The sequence below is a fragment of the Monopterus albus genome, unplaced genomic scaffold (assembly GCF_001952655.1).
Source record: "Monopterus albus unplaced genomic scaffold, M_albus_1.0 scaffold259.1, whole genome shotgun sequence".
In the NCBI taxonomy this organism is placed as follows: Eukaryota; Metazoa; Chordata; class Actinopteri; order Synbranchiformes; family Synbranchidae; genus Monopterus; species Monopterus albus.
Genome location: NW_018128139.1, coordinates 46,376 through 66,853, shown reverse-complemented (window position 1 = coordinate 66,853; position 20,478 = coordinate 46,376). Strand labels below are relative to the sequence as shown.

General features: G+C 38.5%; 3 protein-coding genes across 6 annotated transcripts in view; 2 read left to right on the top strand and 1 right to left on the bottom strand.

Moving 5' to 3' along the window:
* umad1 (UBAP1-MVB12-associated (UMA) domain containing 1) overlaps positions 1–15,089 on the bottom strand; it is a 23,715-nt gene extending 8,626 nt beyond the window's left edge. The window contains exons 1-2 of one of the 4 annotated variants that reach the window (XM_020621414.1): positions 15,014–15,089; positions 2,064–2,154 (exon numbers count right to left, since the gene is read on the bottom strand). In XM_020621414.1, coding sequence (XP_020477070.1) covers positions 2,064–2,145 — 82 coding nt within the window. In that variant the 5' untranslated portion in view covers positions 2,146–2,154; positions 15,014–15,089. The other 3 variants (XM_020621411.1, XM_020621412.1, XM_020621413.1) reach the window with 3 other exon arrangements.
* rpa3 (replication protein A3) lies at positions 3,062–9,015 on the top strand. Its single transcript, XM_020621415.1, has 4 exons — positions 3,062–3,273; positions 3,371–3,445; positions 8,608–8,719; positions 8,804–9,015. Exons 1-4 carry the CDS (start codon positions 3,175–3,177, stop codon positions 8,884–8,886), a joined length of 369 nt encoding a protein of 122 aa, XP_020477071.1. The 5' UTR covers positions 3,062–3,174; the 3' UTR covers positions 8,887–9,015.
* A 24-nt stretch (positions 15,090–15,113) lies between the features above and the next one.
* stx12 (syntaxin 12) overlaps positions 15,114–20,478 on the top strand; it is a 12,709-nt gene continuing 7,344 nt past the window's right edge. Inside the window, exons 1-4 of the mRNA XM_020621410.1 lie at positions 15,114–15,214; positions 15,807–15,935; positions 19,205–19,274; positions 19,595–19,694. Of these exons, the coding sequence (XP_020477066.1) occupies positions 15,836–15,935; positions 19,205–19,274; positions 19,595–19,694 (270 nt within the window). The 5' untranslated portion in view covers positions 15,114–15,214; positions 15,807–15,835. The remainder of the gene's footprint in view (positions 15,215–15,806; positions 15,936–19,204; positions 19,275–19,594; positions 19,695–20,478) is intronic.

The following is a 20,478-nucleotide window of genomic DNA, read 5'->3' as shown; positions in this document are numbered from 1 at the left end:
GCAAGATTTTCAAAATAAAGCTAAATATTTCAAAAGTATAAAGTTTTAAAAAATTCTGAATAGAAGCATGAATTTTCTTGAAGAAATTAACATTTTGATAGCTGAAATTATGCTGAAGTAGAATTTTCCCAGTCATTTGAATGGAGCAAGATTTTCAAAATAAAGCTAAATATTTCAAAAGTATGAATTTGAAAAAACGTCTGAAGAGTGAAGAGAAGCATGAATGTCCTTGAAGAGCTCAACATTTTGATACCTGAAATAGCTGAGAGTATGCTGAGGTTGAATTTCCCCATTCATTTGAATGGGGCAGGATTTTTCAAAATAAAGCTAAATATTTCAAAAGTATGAAGTTTAGAAAAATTCTGAACAGAAGCACAAATGTCCTTGAAAGGTTCAACATTCTGATAGCTGAAAGTATGCTGAAGTAGAATTTTCCCATTCATTTGAATGGGGCAAGATTTTCAAAATAAAGCTAAATATTTTAAAAACATGAAGTTTAGAAAACTTCTGAATAGAAGCATCAATGTCCTTGAAGAGCTGAACATTTTGATAGCTAAAAGAGCTGAAATTACGCTGAAGTAGAATTTTCCCATTCATTTGAATGGAGCAAAACTTTCAAAATAAAGCAAAATATTTCTAAAGTATGAAGTTTACAAAAATTCTAAATAGAAGCATGAATGTCCTTGAAGAGCTAAACATTTTGCATAGCTGTTATGGAGATACTCATGCTGGTAAGACAAAATTTGGAAAGTAGGTCATGTGTTAACAGGTGGCTAAATATGGAAGTAACATTTAAATCTCCATACACTGATCAGGACCATGGGTGAGGTGACCCTGACTCAATGTTTCTGTCAAACTGTTAGAAATTAACCCAATTATTTTGTTGGAAGCACGAGAAGTGAAGACAGGAGAGGACCGTTTAAAATCAACAGAAAGTTTACTGAATGTCTGAGCAAAGGTAGGCCTTATAGCGCTGGGATCAGAGGGACAGAGCTTCCGCAGGAGATCCGTCATCTGAACCATGAACTATGTTTTAACAATACATTTATCTTCTTGGGGTGCTCCGCCCTGGACAGAGGTACTATACTCAACACTTTGTAATCCTATTGGTCATTTGGCATGAGTAGGTTAACTCCTGCCTGCTGAAATGAAATCAAATCCAGGTGTGTGTCTGTTGTGATGTGATTTTCCAGGCGGCAACTGAACAATGGGTCATCTGCACTGTAGACCCCCTATCTGTGCAATCCTATTATAGGACAAAGCAGGACCTCGTGAATACAAACACTATGTCTACACAGAAGTTTAAGTAGTCAATTTCTATTTCAGTATCACTTGACACTCATCAATACAATCGGAAGATATATATGCAAGGAAATAAATGTATTAAAGTAACCAAAGCTCAGTAGTTCTGGACAATCATCAATACAGTTTTAACATGTATAAGCAAGGAAAGTAAAGGTATGAAAAGTAATTAAAAGACAATGAAGAACTGAAAAGTAACTAAAAGTAACTAAAGCCTATTAGAATCAAATTGTACAAAACTACTCAAGGTCAACAAAAAATTAACACTAGAAAACTGTATCCACTATGCTGCAAAACACAGGTCACACACACTGAGGAAATTGTGAAATGTATGGTATTTCAGGTTTCAGGATGATCATGAGACAGGCAGCACAACAGTGAAGCAAGCCAAACCCCTGTCTTAACTTCCTTTTGTATCCCCTCAAGGACATGACCTCAATAAGCTGAGAGCATTGTGAATAATGAATAGCAGTGTAAAACCATGTGCAAGTTGTCCATTGGATTTGATGTGTTGTACATATTTATTATGCATGTCACCTGTAATATTGAGTGACTCTGCTATGTATCATGATAATTAGGAGCCAACCTGTAAGCTATAATACATCGAACCAACCGTCCAACATACTAAACTTACTATGGTTCCCACTGCTCTCTACTACTATGTGCTTTAAATGCATGCAAAGCAAATTAAACAACCAAACAAGGGTGTTATTCTAAATACAAAAACATTAGATTAACTGTAATGAGCTTATGCTTCTCACCAATGACGACAAAGCCTCCATCTACTTCCTTCTCGGTTGGCGACTTCTTTGAGTCTTTACGCAGTCCCAAAAAACTCCACATGATTATCCTCTGTAAAAAGAAGAAATTACAAGTTAGACCAACAGTAAAGTACAATTTTAAGCATGAAGTCTACTTGAACTATTTGAAGACATATCACTTTATTTATAACTTAGGTCTGTTCTAAAACCCAACAACAAATTTGAAAGCAGTTCTTCAATAAAGACACATAGGATTATAGGGGAAAACAAGATCCCTTTCTAGACAGAAAATGCAGCGGGTAAATTCAGTTCTGATATAATCTAGGTTTGGCTGATATATATCGAATGGCACTCGGGTTTATGGACCCGATTTATAGAGGCATGTACACCAACAGTGACTGATGTTTTCATAAACAAAACGGGATACGTGTCACTTCGTTGTATAGGTTAACGGCGGTGCACAGCACTGGTTTCAACTGTCTAATAGGACACCAGAAAACGCGTTTAGTCGTGGCTTTAACGGCTTTTAAAAGTCAACACAAAAACGATGCTTCTGAAAAGCGATAATTACGGTCTTACTTTAGTTGTGCAGTCACGAAGTTCACACAACAGGCAAGTTTGTTCCTGGCTCCATATTGTTTTATTCAATGTGATTGTTAGTTTGAACTCAGTATGACTCTGCTAAATGTTAGTTTCACTAAACTGGCTACAGAACACGGAAGAATATAACCTATTTAATCTTTATTCGGTTTCCGGACAATACCATTCGTGTTTTCAAGTCATGATAGTGACGTCACTGACCCCAATATCATCGATGTTCGTGCAGAAACAAAAAAAAAACTGCATACGGTTCTGCTTCAAAATATGTTGTCAGCAACATGTGTCGGAACTTTTCAATGATGTTTCTGAGGACTAAAATATTAGAGCACAACGGAAGTGCCATTACAAGGCTTGGGTTAGTTCGATTTTTATTCTTTCTTCGCCGAAATGACACCGCTAGTGCGGATTTCAACGTAATTTGACATACTCCGCCCGCTTGGGCTAACATGTTATACAAAACTATACGGCCACACATTTCCCGCGTTAGTCTGCATTGTTCTGGACGCATAAGATGGCAGGTATTCTGGATGTTCCAAAACCAAGAATAAACTGTGATATGCTGTTGCAGCATGTTAATAAGCCAGTCTGCTTCCTTGGACGTGTTGAAAAGGTTGGTGTTTCTTGTCGAAAGCGTAAAACAAAATGTTGTTTCAGTAATAATGGCTACACTACGAATGCCACTAACAAAGTATTGTTTTCATCGTCAGGTACACCCCACAGGAAAAACGTTCACTGTCTCGGATGGAGAAGGGAAAACTGCAACAGTTGAACTTAACGAACCAGTTAGTACATTTTGTGACTGTTCTTTAATCTGCCAACTAATGGAGTATTAGGCTGCTGTTGGATTGTTTTTGTTTGTACGTGGTTAACTTGTATAAGCTTCTATTTCTCTACGAAGCCTCTTCCGGCTCTTTTAAACCAGGAACTCACAATAAGACGAAGTAGACTGCTTTAGATTTTATAAAAAAATAACCGTACTGGTTTATTCAGAGGATCACAGGTAAAATTAACATCACACGTCCAGATCTCTCCCACCACCAACCCGCGCGCAGGCAGCTTGGAAGATGAAAGACCCTGGACCATGAAACCTATATAATTTTAATCATTTTGGGCTAGCCCATACTACGCAGGGCGTCAAACCGTGACGTCACCTGATATGCCAGCTTGCAGCTGACCATAACGTTAGTCAAAACATGAGGAAAAGTCAAGGTGTGTGGCTGTTGTTTTTGTGGTGTGTATCTAGAACAATTTGACATGACATTACACATTAAGACAAATATTAAGATTAGCATTACAGTTAATACTAACAACTCTTTGCCTGCAACCTTGGCCTAAATGCAGTTTGCAAGCACATGAAATTAAACTGAGCAGTTAACAGCCTGAGCTAGACATCCTGTCTCCACTAAACATTTCTAGACAACAAATCTCTGAATATCTATCTAACTAAGAAATAACCTAACACTTGAAATATTTACCTAGTTAGCTAGTTAAGCCACACTAGAAACATTAGAGCCACCGTGATGTCATATTCACTGAGGAGTCCAAATATTATGATCTAGACCAGGGGCCTATTTCAAGAAGGCGGTTTTGTCGAAACTCAGAGTTTGTTAACCCCGAAATGAGGGCAACTCGGAGTTTTCGGTTTCAGAAATGGAGGTAACTTAAACCCGTGAAGCGGGGTAAGTTAAACCCGTTTCACAAAGAGAGGTAATCTAAACTCAGAGTCAGTTACTACGGCAACTTACTCTGTGAACCTAACCTGCTGGCGAGCAGGTTTTGTTCGGGAAACTCAGAGTTTCCTCCGGGTCTCCGCCCCTTTTTAAAGTGAAAGGTGTTTAATACCTCATTTAATCTTTCAGTACATTCATAGATTGCACACGTTTCCGTCATGCAGAGACCAAAATGGCATGTCCATTCATAGAGGATCCTGTAGATGAGGACGCTGTATTAATTCGCAGGGAATTGCATTTACGTCGGGAGAGGATATTGAGGCCACGAGTTGATTTTTTGTCATATCCCCATGTATCTTTATTTGAGCGGTACCGTTTTTCTAGAGCGTCCATAACATATATCAATAATCTTATCCACCCATACATCAGACACATCACCCATCGTGGCCGTGCTCTTACATCCGAGCAGATGCTTTGTGTTGCGTTACAATTTGTTGCAAACGGCAGTTTTCTTTATAACATCGGGGATGCAGAGCACATTAGTAAGGCCACAGTATGTAGAATAGTTCGGAAAGTGTGCCTCACCCTCAAGCGCTTTCTGTGAATTTTTGTTGTGTTTCCTGGGCACAAACCCCTCAGAGCCATTAAAGAGGAGTTTCACAGGATTGCAGGTTAGTGGTATTGAATTCGTTTCAGTAAGGCTAATCTGAAAAATGATGATCAGTTAATAACATCTTGATGTGACCTCTGGAAATAAACTAATAATTAGAATCCCCTTCAGGATTTCCTAATGCGCTTGGATGCATTGATGGCACACATATTCCCATCAATGCACCTACATGAAAATTAAAATTCAATTCTTATATTATTACATCAGTGTTGGGTCAATTTTAAAAAAGTATTTTGATTAATGTAATAATTACTCTCCATAAAACGTACTGGATTATTTATTAATCATTACTTTACAAATCCCATATCAACCACAATAGGAATTTTAAGAAAGGGTAGACATAAAACTGCACTTTTAATTCGTACAAAAATCGGTATTTTATGCAATTACTGAAGTTACTCATTCAATTATTGAAGAATTAAGAACCATTCCTTACTTTACAAGTGACAAATAATAACATTACTAACATTATTTAGTAATTACTTACACCGAACACTGTATGATTAAAATGTAAACGTACCCATTGACTCGGGCAGCTATTTTCCCCCAAGCTAACTCTTTCTCTTTCGCCACTGCAGCCGTGTTGTTTTTTTGTTTTTTTTTTACGAAATATGGGCTCGTACTCACTATATGCTTGTAGTAGCACATCCATTTCTGTCGGGAAAAACGCAGACCTATTTTGGCTTGGTCCTGTTGCCATGGTGACTCGTAATTTCTTCACTCCATTGTTCAGGGCTTTTTATAGTCGCGTGGCACGCGCCTAACTCTGAGTCAGACAACTCAGAGTTGATTAAACCAACTCTTTTCAGCTGTTCTGAAACCGAAAACTCCGAGTTTTCCAACTCTGAGTAAGTCAACTCAGAGTTCAGGTTTGAACTCTGAGTTTGTTAAACCGCCTTCTTGAAATAGGCCCCAGCACTGGCAGCAGCTTCTAAATCTTCTCCTGACCAATCAGAGATTATTAATTATTTCTGCCTGATCAGTGAGTTTTCTTGCATTCTCATTTATTGTAACTTCATAACAACAAATATCTGAAGAGCTGGGCGGAGCGTAGCAGGTTGTAGTGGAGCAGGGCGGAGCAGAGTGGACTGGTTTGGAGCTTCATGCTAGCGCTACCTTAACTTACTCACTGTAGCTTTAATCTGTTTACAAAAATAGAAACAATATGTCATTTTCATCAACAGAAGAAATGCAGGAGAGGCTCGATCGAGCTGAGTCGCATCAGGTGTGTTGAGATCGTCAAGAACAGAGGAGGATTCATCCCCTGCCAGAACAAATACCCCTTTCAGGTATCTTGGACATTAAAAGTCTTACATTCTCCTGTAGGTGAAACGGCTCCATCATGTATATTGTTGACTTGTTCAGCATTTTGAAAAACACGCTTATTCGCTTTCCGGAGAAGAGTTAAGCAGGATTCATATTTCTGTAGGCTACAAATCCAGACATCAGCATAGGCAGACATTATAATAATAACAATACAAAGCTGTGACTGGGCCCGTTTTCTCCCTTTTATGTTTCCTGCTGTAGCTACTGATCATTTCTCAATTGTTTCAGTTGTTTTATAATTTCCCACAAACGGGACAAAACTATCAACATAAAGCTAAATATTTCTAAAGTATAAAGTTTAGAAAATGTCTGATTAGAAGCATGAATGTCCTTGAAGAGCTGAACATTTTGATACCTGAAAGTATGCTGAGTGTAGAATTTCCCATTCATTTAAACGGGACAAAACTATCAACATAAAGCTAAATATTTCTAAAGTATAAAGTTTAGAAAATGTCTGATTAGAAGCATGAATGTCCTTGAAGAGCTGAACATTTTGATACCTGAAAGTATGCTGAGTGTAGAATTTCCCATTCATTTAAACGGGACAAAACTATCAACATAAAGCTAAATATTTCTAAAGTATAAAGTTTAGAAAATGTCTGATTAGAAGCATGAATGTCCTTGAAGAGCTGAACATTTTGATACCTGAAAGTATGCTGAGTGTAGAATTTCCCATTCATTTAAACGGCAAAGTGGTAAAATAAGGTTAAACAAGTAGGTGTGAACGTGTGTATGTGTGTGTGTGGGGGGGGTAGAGAGACAGAGGAGTTGTGTTGGGGTTGGGGCATGTCCCAGTTGCGCCGCATTTTATGAACCACCAGATGGCACTCCAAGACTGTGTCATTGACTCGGCACTTTGAGCTCCCATTGACTTGTATCGCAAAATATAAAGCTGAATAGATTAAAAAGTATAAATGTTATTTAAAAAAAGTATATATGTTATAAAAAAAAAGTTGAGTACAAGCAGGGATGTCCTTGGAGAGTTGAACAGATCAAGACCTCAATGGCCTGTATAGCTGAAAGTATGCTGGATTTACAGCTGCTTTACAGTACAGTACAGTACATACACTACAGTATGCTGCTTTACAGCATCCACACAATAATAGTTTTTCCATAATAAGGAAAACAATCCATTTTGTTTGTTTTTTTTTTCATAACCCTTGTTTAGATGAATATGCAGGCCTGTTAAATATGGAGTAGGCTTTCTATGACTTTTAGGGGACTGAAGATAAACCTGTGACATACATAACTTCACAGTAATTAATTGCTCCCTGCACACTGTATATCAAATATCGGATATGAAGCTACAAAAAAAGCTTAAAATGTGTAAACCCGAATAAAATTTTAAAAAAGCCTAAAATGAACTAGACATTAATGTAAATATGTAATTTACTGTGCTACACTGTACATTAATGCAAGTCAGATGGATAATCTAAATAAAACTACACTAAGGTGTATCCATGGATATTTACAGTATGGTAATAAGTTTAAAACAATGTAACGCAGTTAATGTGAGTGCTCTGACAGGTTGTCTTTTTATATGAAGAGTGGTATGTTAAAGAGAATTAACAAAACCACAGCAGTTACCAGAACAAACGTGAGTTTGTGCAGCAGACCAGCTGTGAGCTCAGTCTTTGATACATACAAAGATGAACTCAGCCTTCTTACTTAACTTTATTATCCTCAAGGGAAATTGGTTTGCAAGGAGCACATACACATACTGTAACAACCTTCGTATAGAGCTCAGCACATGTCAGTGTATTACTGCATTGCTATTGGACCCCAGTCAGTTGACTTTTGTTTTATGACAAAAAGTTTGTAGTGATTCATCAAAGTCCTATGATCTGACTCGTATGCTGGACCAATGCATTTGTGCTTAGAGTACTTAAACCTTTGCATTTTCCACTTTTATGTAGTTGTGCATTTCTCCTGTCCTTTATGTTAAACAGAGGAAAAGAGTAAAACTGAGCAAGGAAAAAGTTGTTTACCAAAGCAGTCTATAAAATATGTCTAGTTAGGGATTTAACTGCCCAACAGTATAGAAAAATGTTAACCTAACAAGATACTTGACATACCTATTTACAGCCCTAAATTAGACAAAGTTGGGATGGTGTGTATAAAATAAAATTAAATATTTTCCGTTTTAATTATGATTTTACATGCCGTCCCATCTTTTTCTGATTTGGGGTTGTATGAAAGGTGCAAACTATGTCACAAGAAAGCTTTTTTTTATAGTCAACAATAAGAACAAGAATCCTTTTGTTTGTTTTCTTCTCAGCTTGATGAAGAGCTGAGTGGCATTGTGGAGGTGATAGGCATGGTGTCCAACAAAGGAGCAATAATGGCCACAACATACAACATCCTAAGAGAGGACAGGGGCGTTCCGTTTGGTAGGTCCTACTTTATGAACAGATAAAGCAGCTGTAATGTGTCATTCATCAGTTGAGGTCCAGTACATTCTGTTTGTCCCGCAGACTTGGAGCTGTATAATGAAGCCCTGAAGGTCATCCATGACTTCCCCCAGCACTACCCTTTTGAAGTGGCTGCAAGTGGATGAATACTCACATTTGAAGATGTTCTCTGAGGTTTTGTTGTGTGTCTAATTTGTGTTGTGAGTAAAATAAATTTGCATAAATAAATCACATTAAATATGTAGAAAGCTTTTGCAATAAAAAGAAACTCCTCAAAGTCAGTGGAAATTTGGCTTTTTTTCCTTTTTACTAAAATGTTCAGCATTAATTTTTTTTCTCAAAAATAATGTCTGAAAATGTGATAAAACACTGTTGTAAGGTCTGTGCATAAAGCAGCAGGACTGCATTAACATCTATGCTCTAAATTGTAAATACTACTTTTGTGAAGCTTACAGTTTTCAGTTGTTACTGGCAGAGATGTTGATTCATCTCTGAGGTCTTATGGTGGTAGTTTGTTGTCAGTACATATTGTAACATATTTTGGTTATTTTGTTCCCTTCCACCTGACACCATTTGAAGATTACACCATTTAAAGGTGTGTAATGTGTCTTTACGATTATGTTTAATTTATACATCTTGAGATTATATTGCTGTGTTATTTTAGGCATCTGTCAACAACTTTTTCCTAGAAAGTCTTCATGTCGCTTTGATAGGGTTAAGGACTGAGTGTGCTGTTTGACATACACAACATGGTTACCAGAGAACCTTGATTCTTTTTTTATATCAAACAAATAGAGCATGTCTTCTGATAAATGTGTGCCATTATGTATGTTTTAATGTCATCATAGTAAAGTGTGGGACTGCCCTGTGATAGGAGCAGGGAGATGGTTTCCATCAAATCAAACACCTCCTTTACATTGCTAAGCTGCTTTAACCAATAACAGAAACCAGTAAAAGTTCTAAAGGTAGGCCTATGCAGCTGGTGGATAGCCGGTGGTTCACACCACTGACTTTGCTGCGGAAGGCTCGAGGTTCAGTTCCCTTTCATGGTGCAAATTCCAGCTGTGGGTCCTTAGGCAAGGCCCTTAATGCTAACTGCCTAGTGAGGTATGACGTTATGGCAAGGGGAGTCAGGATGCCAGGGGCACAATCGAAGACTGAGGATCACAAAATTTCCCAACAGTCTATTCTAGGCTGTAAACAGCTGATAAGCTAAGATTGGGACAGGCTGTGGCTTAGTGGGGTGCCTCCTGAAATGAGCACGGAGACACGTTGAAGAAAGGCATAGAAGAAAACAGCTGTAAGGTGAGGTGAAAGTTCACTCAGGTGAGGATACTCAGACTAAGTCAACCTATGCTTATAACTCTATGTGCAATATGTCTATATATTATATATACAGTATGCGTCTCCAGCTTGGTGGTTTCAGGATTCACACGAGTAAAAAAGCCAGTCAGAGTAATTAATTAAAAACATCATGACTCCGTGGCTAAGTGAAGCCTGAAATACGGAGCCTCCTGAAAGTGGCATGGTGGCAACACAGAGAAAAGTGACGAAGAAAGCTGAGTTCTCTAAAATAAAGACTTCTCTATATAATTGTATAATAACTATGCTCTCCTGTTCTTTATTTATTGTGTGTTCAACTCTTGAAGGGCATCCCTGCTTGTACTCAACTTTTTATAACATTTATACTTTTTAATCTATTCAGCTTTATATTTTGCAATACAAGTCAATGGGAGCTCAAAGTGCTGAGTCAATGACAGTCTTGGAGTGCCATCTGGTGGTTCATAAAATGCAGTGCAGTTGGGACATGCCCCAACATAACTCCTCTCCATCAAAAGATTATCAGTAGCACATTATTAGCTTTTTGGAAGCCATGTTGATTCCAGTCCAGGACCCTTTCAGTGTGTCAGTGTGCTAGAACATTAATCTAAGAGGCCATAAGATGAATAATAGGATAGGAAAGAAAAAAACACTGTTTAGTTGCATGCATTTATATACAGTTTTAAAGGCATTGCTTTTTTCCTAAAATAATGAATATTCAAATGAAAATTTTAGAGGTCACAGTGTTGTAAAGGTAGAAGTATGAAACCTGTAATGACATGTTGCGAATAGCGATCCTTTGGGAAGCAAACCAAAAAGATTGAGAACCATATGCAGCAACAGCCACTTCTCTCCTGAAAAGGAGGAATATCCATGTGCCTTTCAGGGAGACATTTGCTGTCCAGTCTGGGATTTTGACATTACAAGTTAAATTTGTCAACCAAATGATACACCCTAATCTGATTCATAAACACACTAAAGGGATGCAGTTTTATCCCCCCATAGTCCAGCAGTGTGTTTTTTCTGCCCAGTGTACTCTGTCTGTCCAGTGTTGGTGCAGGCTCCAGCTCTTCAGGAATATATGGCTCAAATACCAAATGGATAAACAAACTGATGTCTATTGCCAGCTAATACCACTGAGCTACAAAACTTTTAATGCAAACAGAAGGCTAAATATCTGGAGTTCTTCTTGGTATCAGAGATCAATAAGGAGAGTTTCCAAAGCTGAATGACCCACAGTGTGAATAATCAAATCTGTGACAACATACTCTCTCCTGAGGTGCCACACCTCTCATATCAGGATCTGGTTTCACTGGGAAACTTGAAACCATTGAGGGACAGAGTGGGTGACTGACAGCTACAAGCCCTGACATGCTAGTAAAGGCTTCTGTTCCATTATAAAGCCTCATCCGGTTCTTTCAAACCAGGAACTCAGAGGGACGACTCAGACCACTTGAGTATATAAAAAATATAACCGTGCTGGTTTATTCAAAGAGTCACAGGCAAGAATCCACACTTCCAGTCCAGAGATCTTCCAACCCCCAGGCTGCCAAAGCAGCCCAGAAGCAGAAAGACCCCGAACCAAGCATTGCTATACAATATTAATCCTTTCTGGGCTGTCGAACCGTGACGTCACCTGATATGCCAGCTTGGCAGCTGAGCAGAGCAGTAGACCAAACATGAAGAAAATAATGTGTGTGGCTGTTGTTTTCGTGGTGTGTATCTAAAACAATTTGACATAACATTACACATTAAGACAAATATTATGGTTACTTTTACCGTCATAATAACATTTGTCCCTGACTTGAGCCCTTCTGCCTTAACCAACCTTGCATTTAACATCCTGAGGAGACATCCTGGCTACACTAAACATCTTCTAATACAACAGATCTCTAATCCATATCTATCTAACTAAGAAATTACCTAACACTAGATAAAACATATCAATCTACACACTAGTCACACAATCACTTCTGTCTCTGTGAGGACACTCACCTACATACAGTAATGTATTCCCTAGCCCTACCCGAACACCTAAGCCTAATACTAACCTGAACCCTAAAAGTCCTAATCCTCAAAAATGTGTTTCAGAAAGTGAGGACTGGCCAAAATGTCCTCACTCTGTAGCAAAAAATACTTTTTAGTCCTCACTATGTAGCGAGTACAAGAACACACGCATAAACGCGTTCGCGTGAGACACACAGGCGTCTTTATATTTTTGCCCTACATTTACATTCACGAGGGGGTCACAATATTAGGAATGCCACAATATAATGCAGTCCAGGACAGCACCATTTATGATCTCAACAATAAATATACAACTGAATTCATACTCTTCTGACAGTTTCATCAAAAACTAAGCCACAGTAAACTTCATATAGATAGATGCTATGGCAGGGACTGCATTCAATGACACAGGAGTACCCAATAAAGTGCTTGTTGTATAGTTTAAATATATGGCCATTTAACTAAACCTTTGGGGACAACATTTGGAATTTGGTTTAAAAGCCAGATCTGTAAAGAAATTGTGTTTCCACTTTGTTGCTGAAGAACATGCCTGGCCTGAACATAGCCCTAGGCCCACTTCTTCAAATGTAGTTTAACTAATTGAGGCTAACATGCTGTTACTATGCTAAATAAATTCAGTTTAATCATAACCAGGTAATTTGGTTCCCTGGATGCAATATCTTAATCCTGAATGAAGTTATCTTGAATAACAGCACTGTCTTACAAGCAAAATAAGTAGAGAGTTGTGACATTCATGTGACTGCTGAGTTACATGAAAGGGAAGGGCCCCAGCACTGGGGCAATAAATGGACATACTGTAACTCATTTTAGCCTGTGTGTGGGAGGGAGTATTTTGGTCTATATTGTGCTCCAGAATATTTCCACTATGTGTACACTTTGCTGTTAAACAACTAGATATTAGTGATTGTGGTATATATGTGATTTTTGTGCACAACTAGTTTCAGAACTCTCGATGCTTTGCAAGACACTTCTAAAGATGTTTTATGGCTATTTGGCTTTATCCTAAATGATCATAAAAGTTTTTCTTTTAATTATTTTATTTTATTCTTAAATACCAATAAAACTGTATATATTATATTGCTTAACCTGTACCTTTTTATTTACCTTTTTGTGTAGGCTACTGTTTCTTTTTTGATGTACCTATTTGTATATATTGACTTTAAATGGTCTTGTTTAGCCCTGACACTACATTTACTGTATGTTGACTTTACAGCTGAATTAATTAACTTCTCCATCTAATTTCCGACCCATAAGGGCGAAGTGACAGTCAAAACAAACTCAAGCAGTATCCTCTCCTCATTGTTCCTCCTGCCCCTCTTTGAAACTACATCATTTGTGGTCATGATGGCCGGAGACAGCTGTGGCAGTCAGGTGGTGCAGCAGTAATAACAGGCTATATGTATATGGAATATAGAGCCCATGGTTTTCAGTGGCATTGCAGTGACACAATGTCAAATAAGTTTTACATTTTAGCTATATGCATATGTATGTCTAACATTGTTTGTAGAGGATATATCTGCAGTAACACAACAAATTATACAGAGGATTTTCCCCAGCAATATTTATACAGTACTAATGTTCTGGCCACTATCACATCATGTTCAGTGTTACATACTTGACACACATAACTGTGAAATGTATGTGAAACAAGGGAAATTTCATGTGAGGCTTTGATAGTTGAACAAACTCCCCACTTTTGTAGTGCAGGTTTTTGGGTTATACCTGCACAGGGACCCTCTGCAGTGACCCTTTGAAATGAGCCATACTGTTTTGAAAATGGCATCTTATAACCTCGGATTACCGGGGCGTAGAAGAAGTGCAGTGCAGATTTTAACAACACTGCCCAGAGAGGGATGGTGTCGTGGCTAGAGTGTGATGCCGCCTAAATTAATTCAGACAAACCATCCCAATTTAAATGATCATTTAATATTACAATTATTCTGAATAGAGTAGTATTTAAACAGATAATCTTGTAGTTAGGGAAACAGAGAACAGGGATTCTCCTCCTGCAATGTGATAGCTAAAGCATTAAATAAGAAGATTGCCAAAAGCGTCAGTCCAGTCAGTTGTTGTTGGTCACGAGTCAGTCTTTCTGTCAACCCACAGTCAGTTGTCAGTCTTCCCCCGGCCGGGTCCCCCAAAAAGCACACGGTTTACTGTCCCAGTAGCATTCTCTCTCTCTTCTTCTGCTCTAACCCAGCTCTCCTAGCCTTTTATCTGCTCGCACCTACACAGCCTTCCATGGCCTAAGCCAGAGACGCAGTCTCATGCCAGCTCCACACACACCTTCTTCTGAGCATTGTCTAAAATGTCCAGTACATGAACTTCTAGGTCGCATTGACCTAGCGCACATTTCCTTTTTCTAAACCTGAACAGATCACACGAACAGTTCACATAATACCCATGGGTTAAAAAAGGGGGATCCAGCCCAAGATATTCTTGCTTGCACAAGAAACAGATCAAGCTTCCGTAAACACTTAGCTCAGCCTTACATAACTATTACAAATAATATCTATATATGAAGTACATACTGTTACCTCTGGAGCCTTGTTTATTTTTAGCCACTACAATAGAAATAAACACAAAGCCTGAAGACAGCAGAGTGGGGTGAGGAGGTTTAGTACAGCAGGAAAGCAACACTAGATGTTTTTTTTTTACTTGATTCATCCAAATTTGTGCTAAATCCTAGTTAATGCAGCATTAACAAATTAAGTTATTAGTTATTTTAACAATAAACAAGCTTGACAACTCCCGGTCATAAAGTATTAAAAAAAAACAGATTTAGGAATTTCTTGTTTTTCAGTTACAACATTGCTTGGGAAACATGAGAACAACCATTTGATTACAAGGGCAGTTATTCGGTTTTTGCAAAATACAGGATTATACTCAAGATATGAACGGATATTAAACTAGTGTAATATTTACCTGCGGAGGGCAATAATACACCTTGGTAAGTTTACACTGCCTTAAATCGCAGTTGTAGCTGCAGGAAGGTTCTCTTAAAGTATTGGCTTCTCACACTGCGTGACGTTACGTGATAACGTCACGGACCAGGAAGGGCAGTATTTTGACAGCAAGACGAAAATTATTACGCCTGTGTGTTCGTTTTAAATAGCCAAAAAGCAGGTAGTACATTGTTTTTTATATTAGACGCTTTTGTGATATTGTCAATATTACAGTTTTCTCAATCTTTATCAGTTAAGAACATGGTTGGCTGTTTCATTATAGCCAGATTATCCTTAACAATTGAAAGATGAAAATTTAGCATCAGCTAGCTAACTAGAAAGCTAACAGCCGAACTTAGGTTAAATCTGTATACCTTAACTTTCGGTAGCTAAACTGAGGAAGATACATTTCATGTTAACAAGCCGTTCGCATTATTGTACAGCACATATCACACGCCTTACTTGTTCTTATTTCGACCTGCTTGAATGATTCAGTATTATCATGCTAAGGTGTTATTGAGCCGAGTTAGCGTTAGCAGTTAAACAAGTTCCCGATTTCGGGATTGTATGTGGAATGTGAAAGATATAGTACGAGTGACTGACCCACGCTGCCATAGTGTAAAAAAATGCAGCTGAATTGTTGCTCTTTGGACAAGTGGTCAATCTTGGGCCCTCATGATCATTGTCACTGTTGTTTTTATTTAAACCCATATAGTAGATATAGTGATTATTAAAGAACAAATAAAACATCATTCTATTCTGTTTGTCTGCAGCCAAAAATCACAAGCTCATTCCAGCAGACATGTCATACGGCAAGGCAGAGAGCTACCGTCCTGTCCCTCGGGACTTCAGCACCCTCTTACAAACATGCAGCTCCAATATACAGAAGATCACACAGAACAGTAAGTGCTTCACTGCTGTACCAGTAGCTCTTTTTTTTTTTACAGTGTGAGTTAGATGCAGCCAAATAAAGACTCACCAGCTGTATCAGCATAGAGTATGCTGTGTCACCGTGCAGTCTGCATCATTGTGCCAAACCTCACTGTTTTTTTAGGCAGAGAAACATTTGCACTATCAATGTGAGATTTCACTGAATTTTCAAATTATTATTTAGGTTGCTAGTAGTTTTGTTGTTTTTACTTTGACTATGTTGGGCCAGTGAACACAACATGCTGTGCGTGAACATAGTGCCCAAGGGCTCAGTCTCAGTTTGTGGTGGACATTTGGATTATTATGACTGTCACTGGAACAGTAAACTAACAGGAATGTTCATACTAAAAGAGCCCATGGCATGCTCATTTCCAGCCATTTAATGTTTAATCTTGGGTACCTCTAGATTAGCTTGGCACATGACTCTAAATAGTCTGTAATTATTTTGGAAGGACAAAACCAGAGAGCCTCTTCCTAAAAACGAGAGGATAGTTTGTGAATGTGCACGCCTCCTGCTGCCGGTGTTGTGTCGAAAGTGGACAGCATTAATTAATCTGACTTTCGCCTCCATAGCTAGGTAACAACGGTATATGTACCGTATGTACACCTCATTGTTTGAGCTATACGTCTAAGATGAAAATTCACCGTTGTAACATTGTAGATAAGTCAGAAAACAAGGAAAAGCATGTCATGGGCTGTTTAAACCAAATTCTGAGAAACTTGCCAAAAAAAAAAGTGAATGAGTGCTTGTTTCCATCCACTACTGTCATGTGAATAGTAAGAGTTAATTGAAATACTCAGCTGGTGGTACTAATTTTCTAGCTGGGTGCCATGAAACCGTTGTAGAAGAATAGGGTGCAACAAGATGATGTAAATATAAGAGCACCAGTCAAGCCTCAAATGACTTTACCTGTTTGTGTCATGTACAGTATTCATCTACATTGCAATTTCTTTATTGCTCAAAACACATCTCTTTTGGTCTACTGCTATTATTTTGTCTTGTCATTGGATGTTACAGAATGCATGTAAAAAGAAGAATGCGTTATATAAAGATTTCATAAAGGACAGATCAAAGAAGGCGGAAGAAAAATATAAGTCGTATAAGAACAAATTAATTGAGATTTTGAGGAGATGTAAGAAACAATATTATTCTAAAGTATTAGAGGATAATAAAAATAACATGAGAGGTACTTGGAATATATTAAATAATTTGATTAGAAATAGTCCCAGCACAGCAAGAGTAACTACCCTCAATATTTTATAGATAATGATACACCGGTCAACAGAATGGAGGATGCAGTAGATAAGTTTAACAGGTTTTTTGTAAATGTTGGTCCTAGTTTAGGAAGAAGCATTTGTACTGATGATACATCCGAACTTGAACTGACTTTACCAAACACAACACAAATATGTTCTTCTACATTGTCTGCACTTTCTTTCAGTCTTTGAATTTAAATAAATGTGCCTTATTTTCAGATAGCTGGTTACATATATTTAAAACCATAAAATGGTGTTTGCAACAGTATTATGAACTGTATGGTTGTTGAATACAGCTGGATATCAAATTATATGCAAAAATATATATTTCTAAATCATCTTTAGATGGGTTATATTTTGAGAGTCTTGTTATTAGATACAGTGGTGTGAAAAAGTGTTTGCCCCCTTACTGATTTCTTATCTTTTTGCATGTTTGTCACACTGTAATGTTTCAGATTGTCAAACAAATTTATATATTAGTCAAAGATAACACAAGTCAACACATCATGCAGTTTTTAAATGAAGGTTTTTATTATTAAGGGAAAACAAAATCCAAAACTATATAGCCCTGTGTGAACAAGTGTTTGCCCCCCTGTCAAAACACTGGTTTATCGCACCTGAGTTCAATTTCTCTAGCCACACCCAGGCCTGATTACTGCCACACCTGTTCGCAATCAAGAAATCACTTAAATAGGACCTGCCTGACAAAGTGAAGTAGACCAAAAGATCATCAAAAGCTAGACATCATGCCGAGATCCAAAGAAATTCAAAAACAAATGAGAAAGACAATAATGGAGCTCTATCAGTCCGGAAAAGGTTATAAAGCCATTTCTAAAGCTTGGGGACTGCAGCGAACCACAGTGAGAGCCATTATCCACAAATGGCGAAAACATGGAACAGTGGAGAACCTTCCCAGGAGTGGCCGGCAGACCAAAATTACCCCAAGAGCGCAGCGACAACTCATCCAAGAGGTCACAAAAGACCCCACAACAACATCCAAAGAACTGCAGGCCTCACTTGCCTCAGTTAAGGTGAGTGTTCATGACTCCACCATAAGAAAGAGACTGGGCAAAAATGGTTTGCATGGCAGAGTTCCAAGACGAAAACCACTGCTGAGCAAAAAGAACATAAAGGCTCGTCTCAGTTTTGCCAGAAAACATCTTGATGATCCCCAAGACTTTTGGGATAATACTCTGTGGACAGACGAGACAAAAGTTGAACTTTTTGGAAGGTGTGTGTCCCATTATGTGTGGCGTAAAAGTAACACCGCATTTCAGAAAAAGAACATCATACCAACAGTAAAATATGGTGGTGGTAGTGTGATGGTCTGGGGCTGTTTTGCTGCTTCAGGCCCTGGAAGACTTGCTGTGATAAATGGAACCATGAATTCTGCTGTGTACCAAAATATCCTGAAGGAGAATGTCCGGCCATCCGTTTGTGACCTCAAGCTGAAGCGAACTTGGGTTCTGCAGCAGGACAATGATCCAAAGCACACCAGCAAGTCCACTTCTGAATGGCTGAAGAAAAACAAAATGAAGACTTTGGAGTGGCCTAGTCAAAGTCCTGACCTGAATCCAATTGAGATGCTGTGGCATGACCTTAAAAAGGCAGTTCATGCCCGAAAACCCTCCAATGTGGCTGACTTACAACAATTCTGCAAAGATGAGTGGGCCAAAATTCCTCCACAGCGCTGTAAAAGACTCATGGCAAGTTATCGAAAACGCTTGATTGCAGTTGTTGCTGCTAAGGGTGGCCCAACCAGTTATTAGGTTTAGGGGGCAAACACTTATTCACACAGGGCTTTGTAGTTTTGGATTTTGTTTTCCCTTAATAATATTTAAGTCAAGTCATGATTAATTATCTAAGTCTGCACTGTTGTGTTTTGCTTTTTGGTACACCATCTTTTACATCCCAGCCAAACTGAAATTGTCTATAAACACTAGTGAATAGAAACCCACCTTCATATGTCTTATTCTCCTGACAGCTGCTCAGATCAAGAGCATGGTGAATCAGCTGGGGACCAGACAGGACACCAGTGAACTCCAGGATCGTTTGTATGTATCAAGTTACTCCTATAATCTTTATTACTACGTTCACTCCCAAACACATTTTTGGCTAGTCACCTTGGCCAGTTATGAACAGCTACATCGGCAGAGCCATTATACTAGAATAGTTAATAAACTGTCTAAATTAAAGTTTGCCTCCATGCTTACTGACACAGTGACACAGAGAATGTTTTATTTAAAGCGCACAGTATTGTCATCCAGAAGGCATGTCAGCACAATTTTAGGTTTTCACTTACATTACACATGTACTAGAAGAGGATTGTACTGTATTGCAACTCACTTATGACAAGCTGTTGGTGTTTCCACAGGCAGCAGATGCAACATTATACTAACCAACTGGCAAAAGATACAAACAAGCACCTGAAAGAGTTGGGATCAATCCCTTTGCCCTCTTCACCCTCAGAGCAAGTAAGTGTCAGTCTGCATTTGTTAAAACATCACTAGTATCTACTGTTGAAGATTAGGAGTAATGGTAGCGTTCAGCTGGCACTCTAGCCTTTGCACTCAGCACTAATAATGACATACTGTACATCTCTGCCACACTTTAGTTGTGTCTGAAATCGCTCTCCAGTCGGTCATGCACTACTCCCTGTATAACGTACATTGAGTAGATCACTCAGCAGTAAGCGGTAAATTGAGATTTTGGACACCTACTCATTATTATTCCGCATCATTGCTAACATCTGAAGAACTGTGCAGGGGTAATTTTCCCATGTTGCATTGAGGGATTGTTAGCAGAAAGTAGTGTACATTTGTAGTAGTGTACCCGTTTTTACAGGTTTGCCGACGCATTCCATGTACACTACTTTTATGTTCTATTGTGGAGTTTTTGAGTGCACTATTATAGTGGATAGATTTACACACTCAGCATTTGGACACCACTACAGCATGGCGAACACACAGTACTGGCTGTGTTGTCAGCCATAGAGTTATAGACTACCCTAATGGCCTCTCAGCGGTTGTACAGTGACAGAAAATGGGTATCATTTGACTATCAGCTGAGAGCAAAGTTCCTCTGTTATTATGACCAACAGTCAGTAAGCAGCTATTTAAAACAGCCTTGGCTCATCAGCCGTCACACCTCACTCCTTCTGTTACCTCATCAAGCAGCTGTAGTTAAAAGATTGACTTCATTTCTCTTTGGCTGTATGGAATACATCAACATCTGCTCATGCTGCTCCCATGCAGCATA

Bases quoted from the DNA above. Each gene is read 5' to 3' on its own strand.
- rpa3 (XM_020621415.1), top strand. From the start codon at position 3,175: ATGGCAGGTATTCTGGATGTTCCAAAACCAAGAATAAACTGTGATATG. The intron at 3,274-3,370 runs GTTGGTGTTTCT...TTTCATCGTCAG, and splicing joins TCCTTGGACGTGTTGAAAAG to GTACACCCCACAGGAAAAAC. The intron at 3,446-8,607 runs GTTAGTACATTT...TTTTCTTCTCAG, and splicing joins CAGTTGAACTTAACGAACCA to CTTGATGAAGAGCTGAGTGG.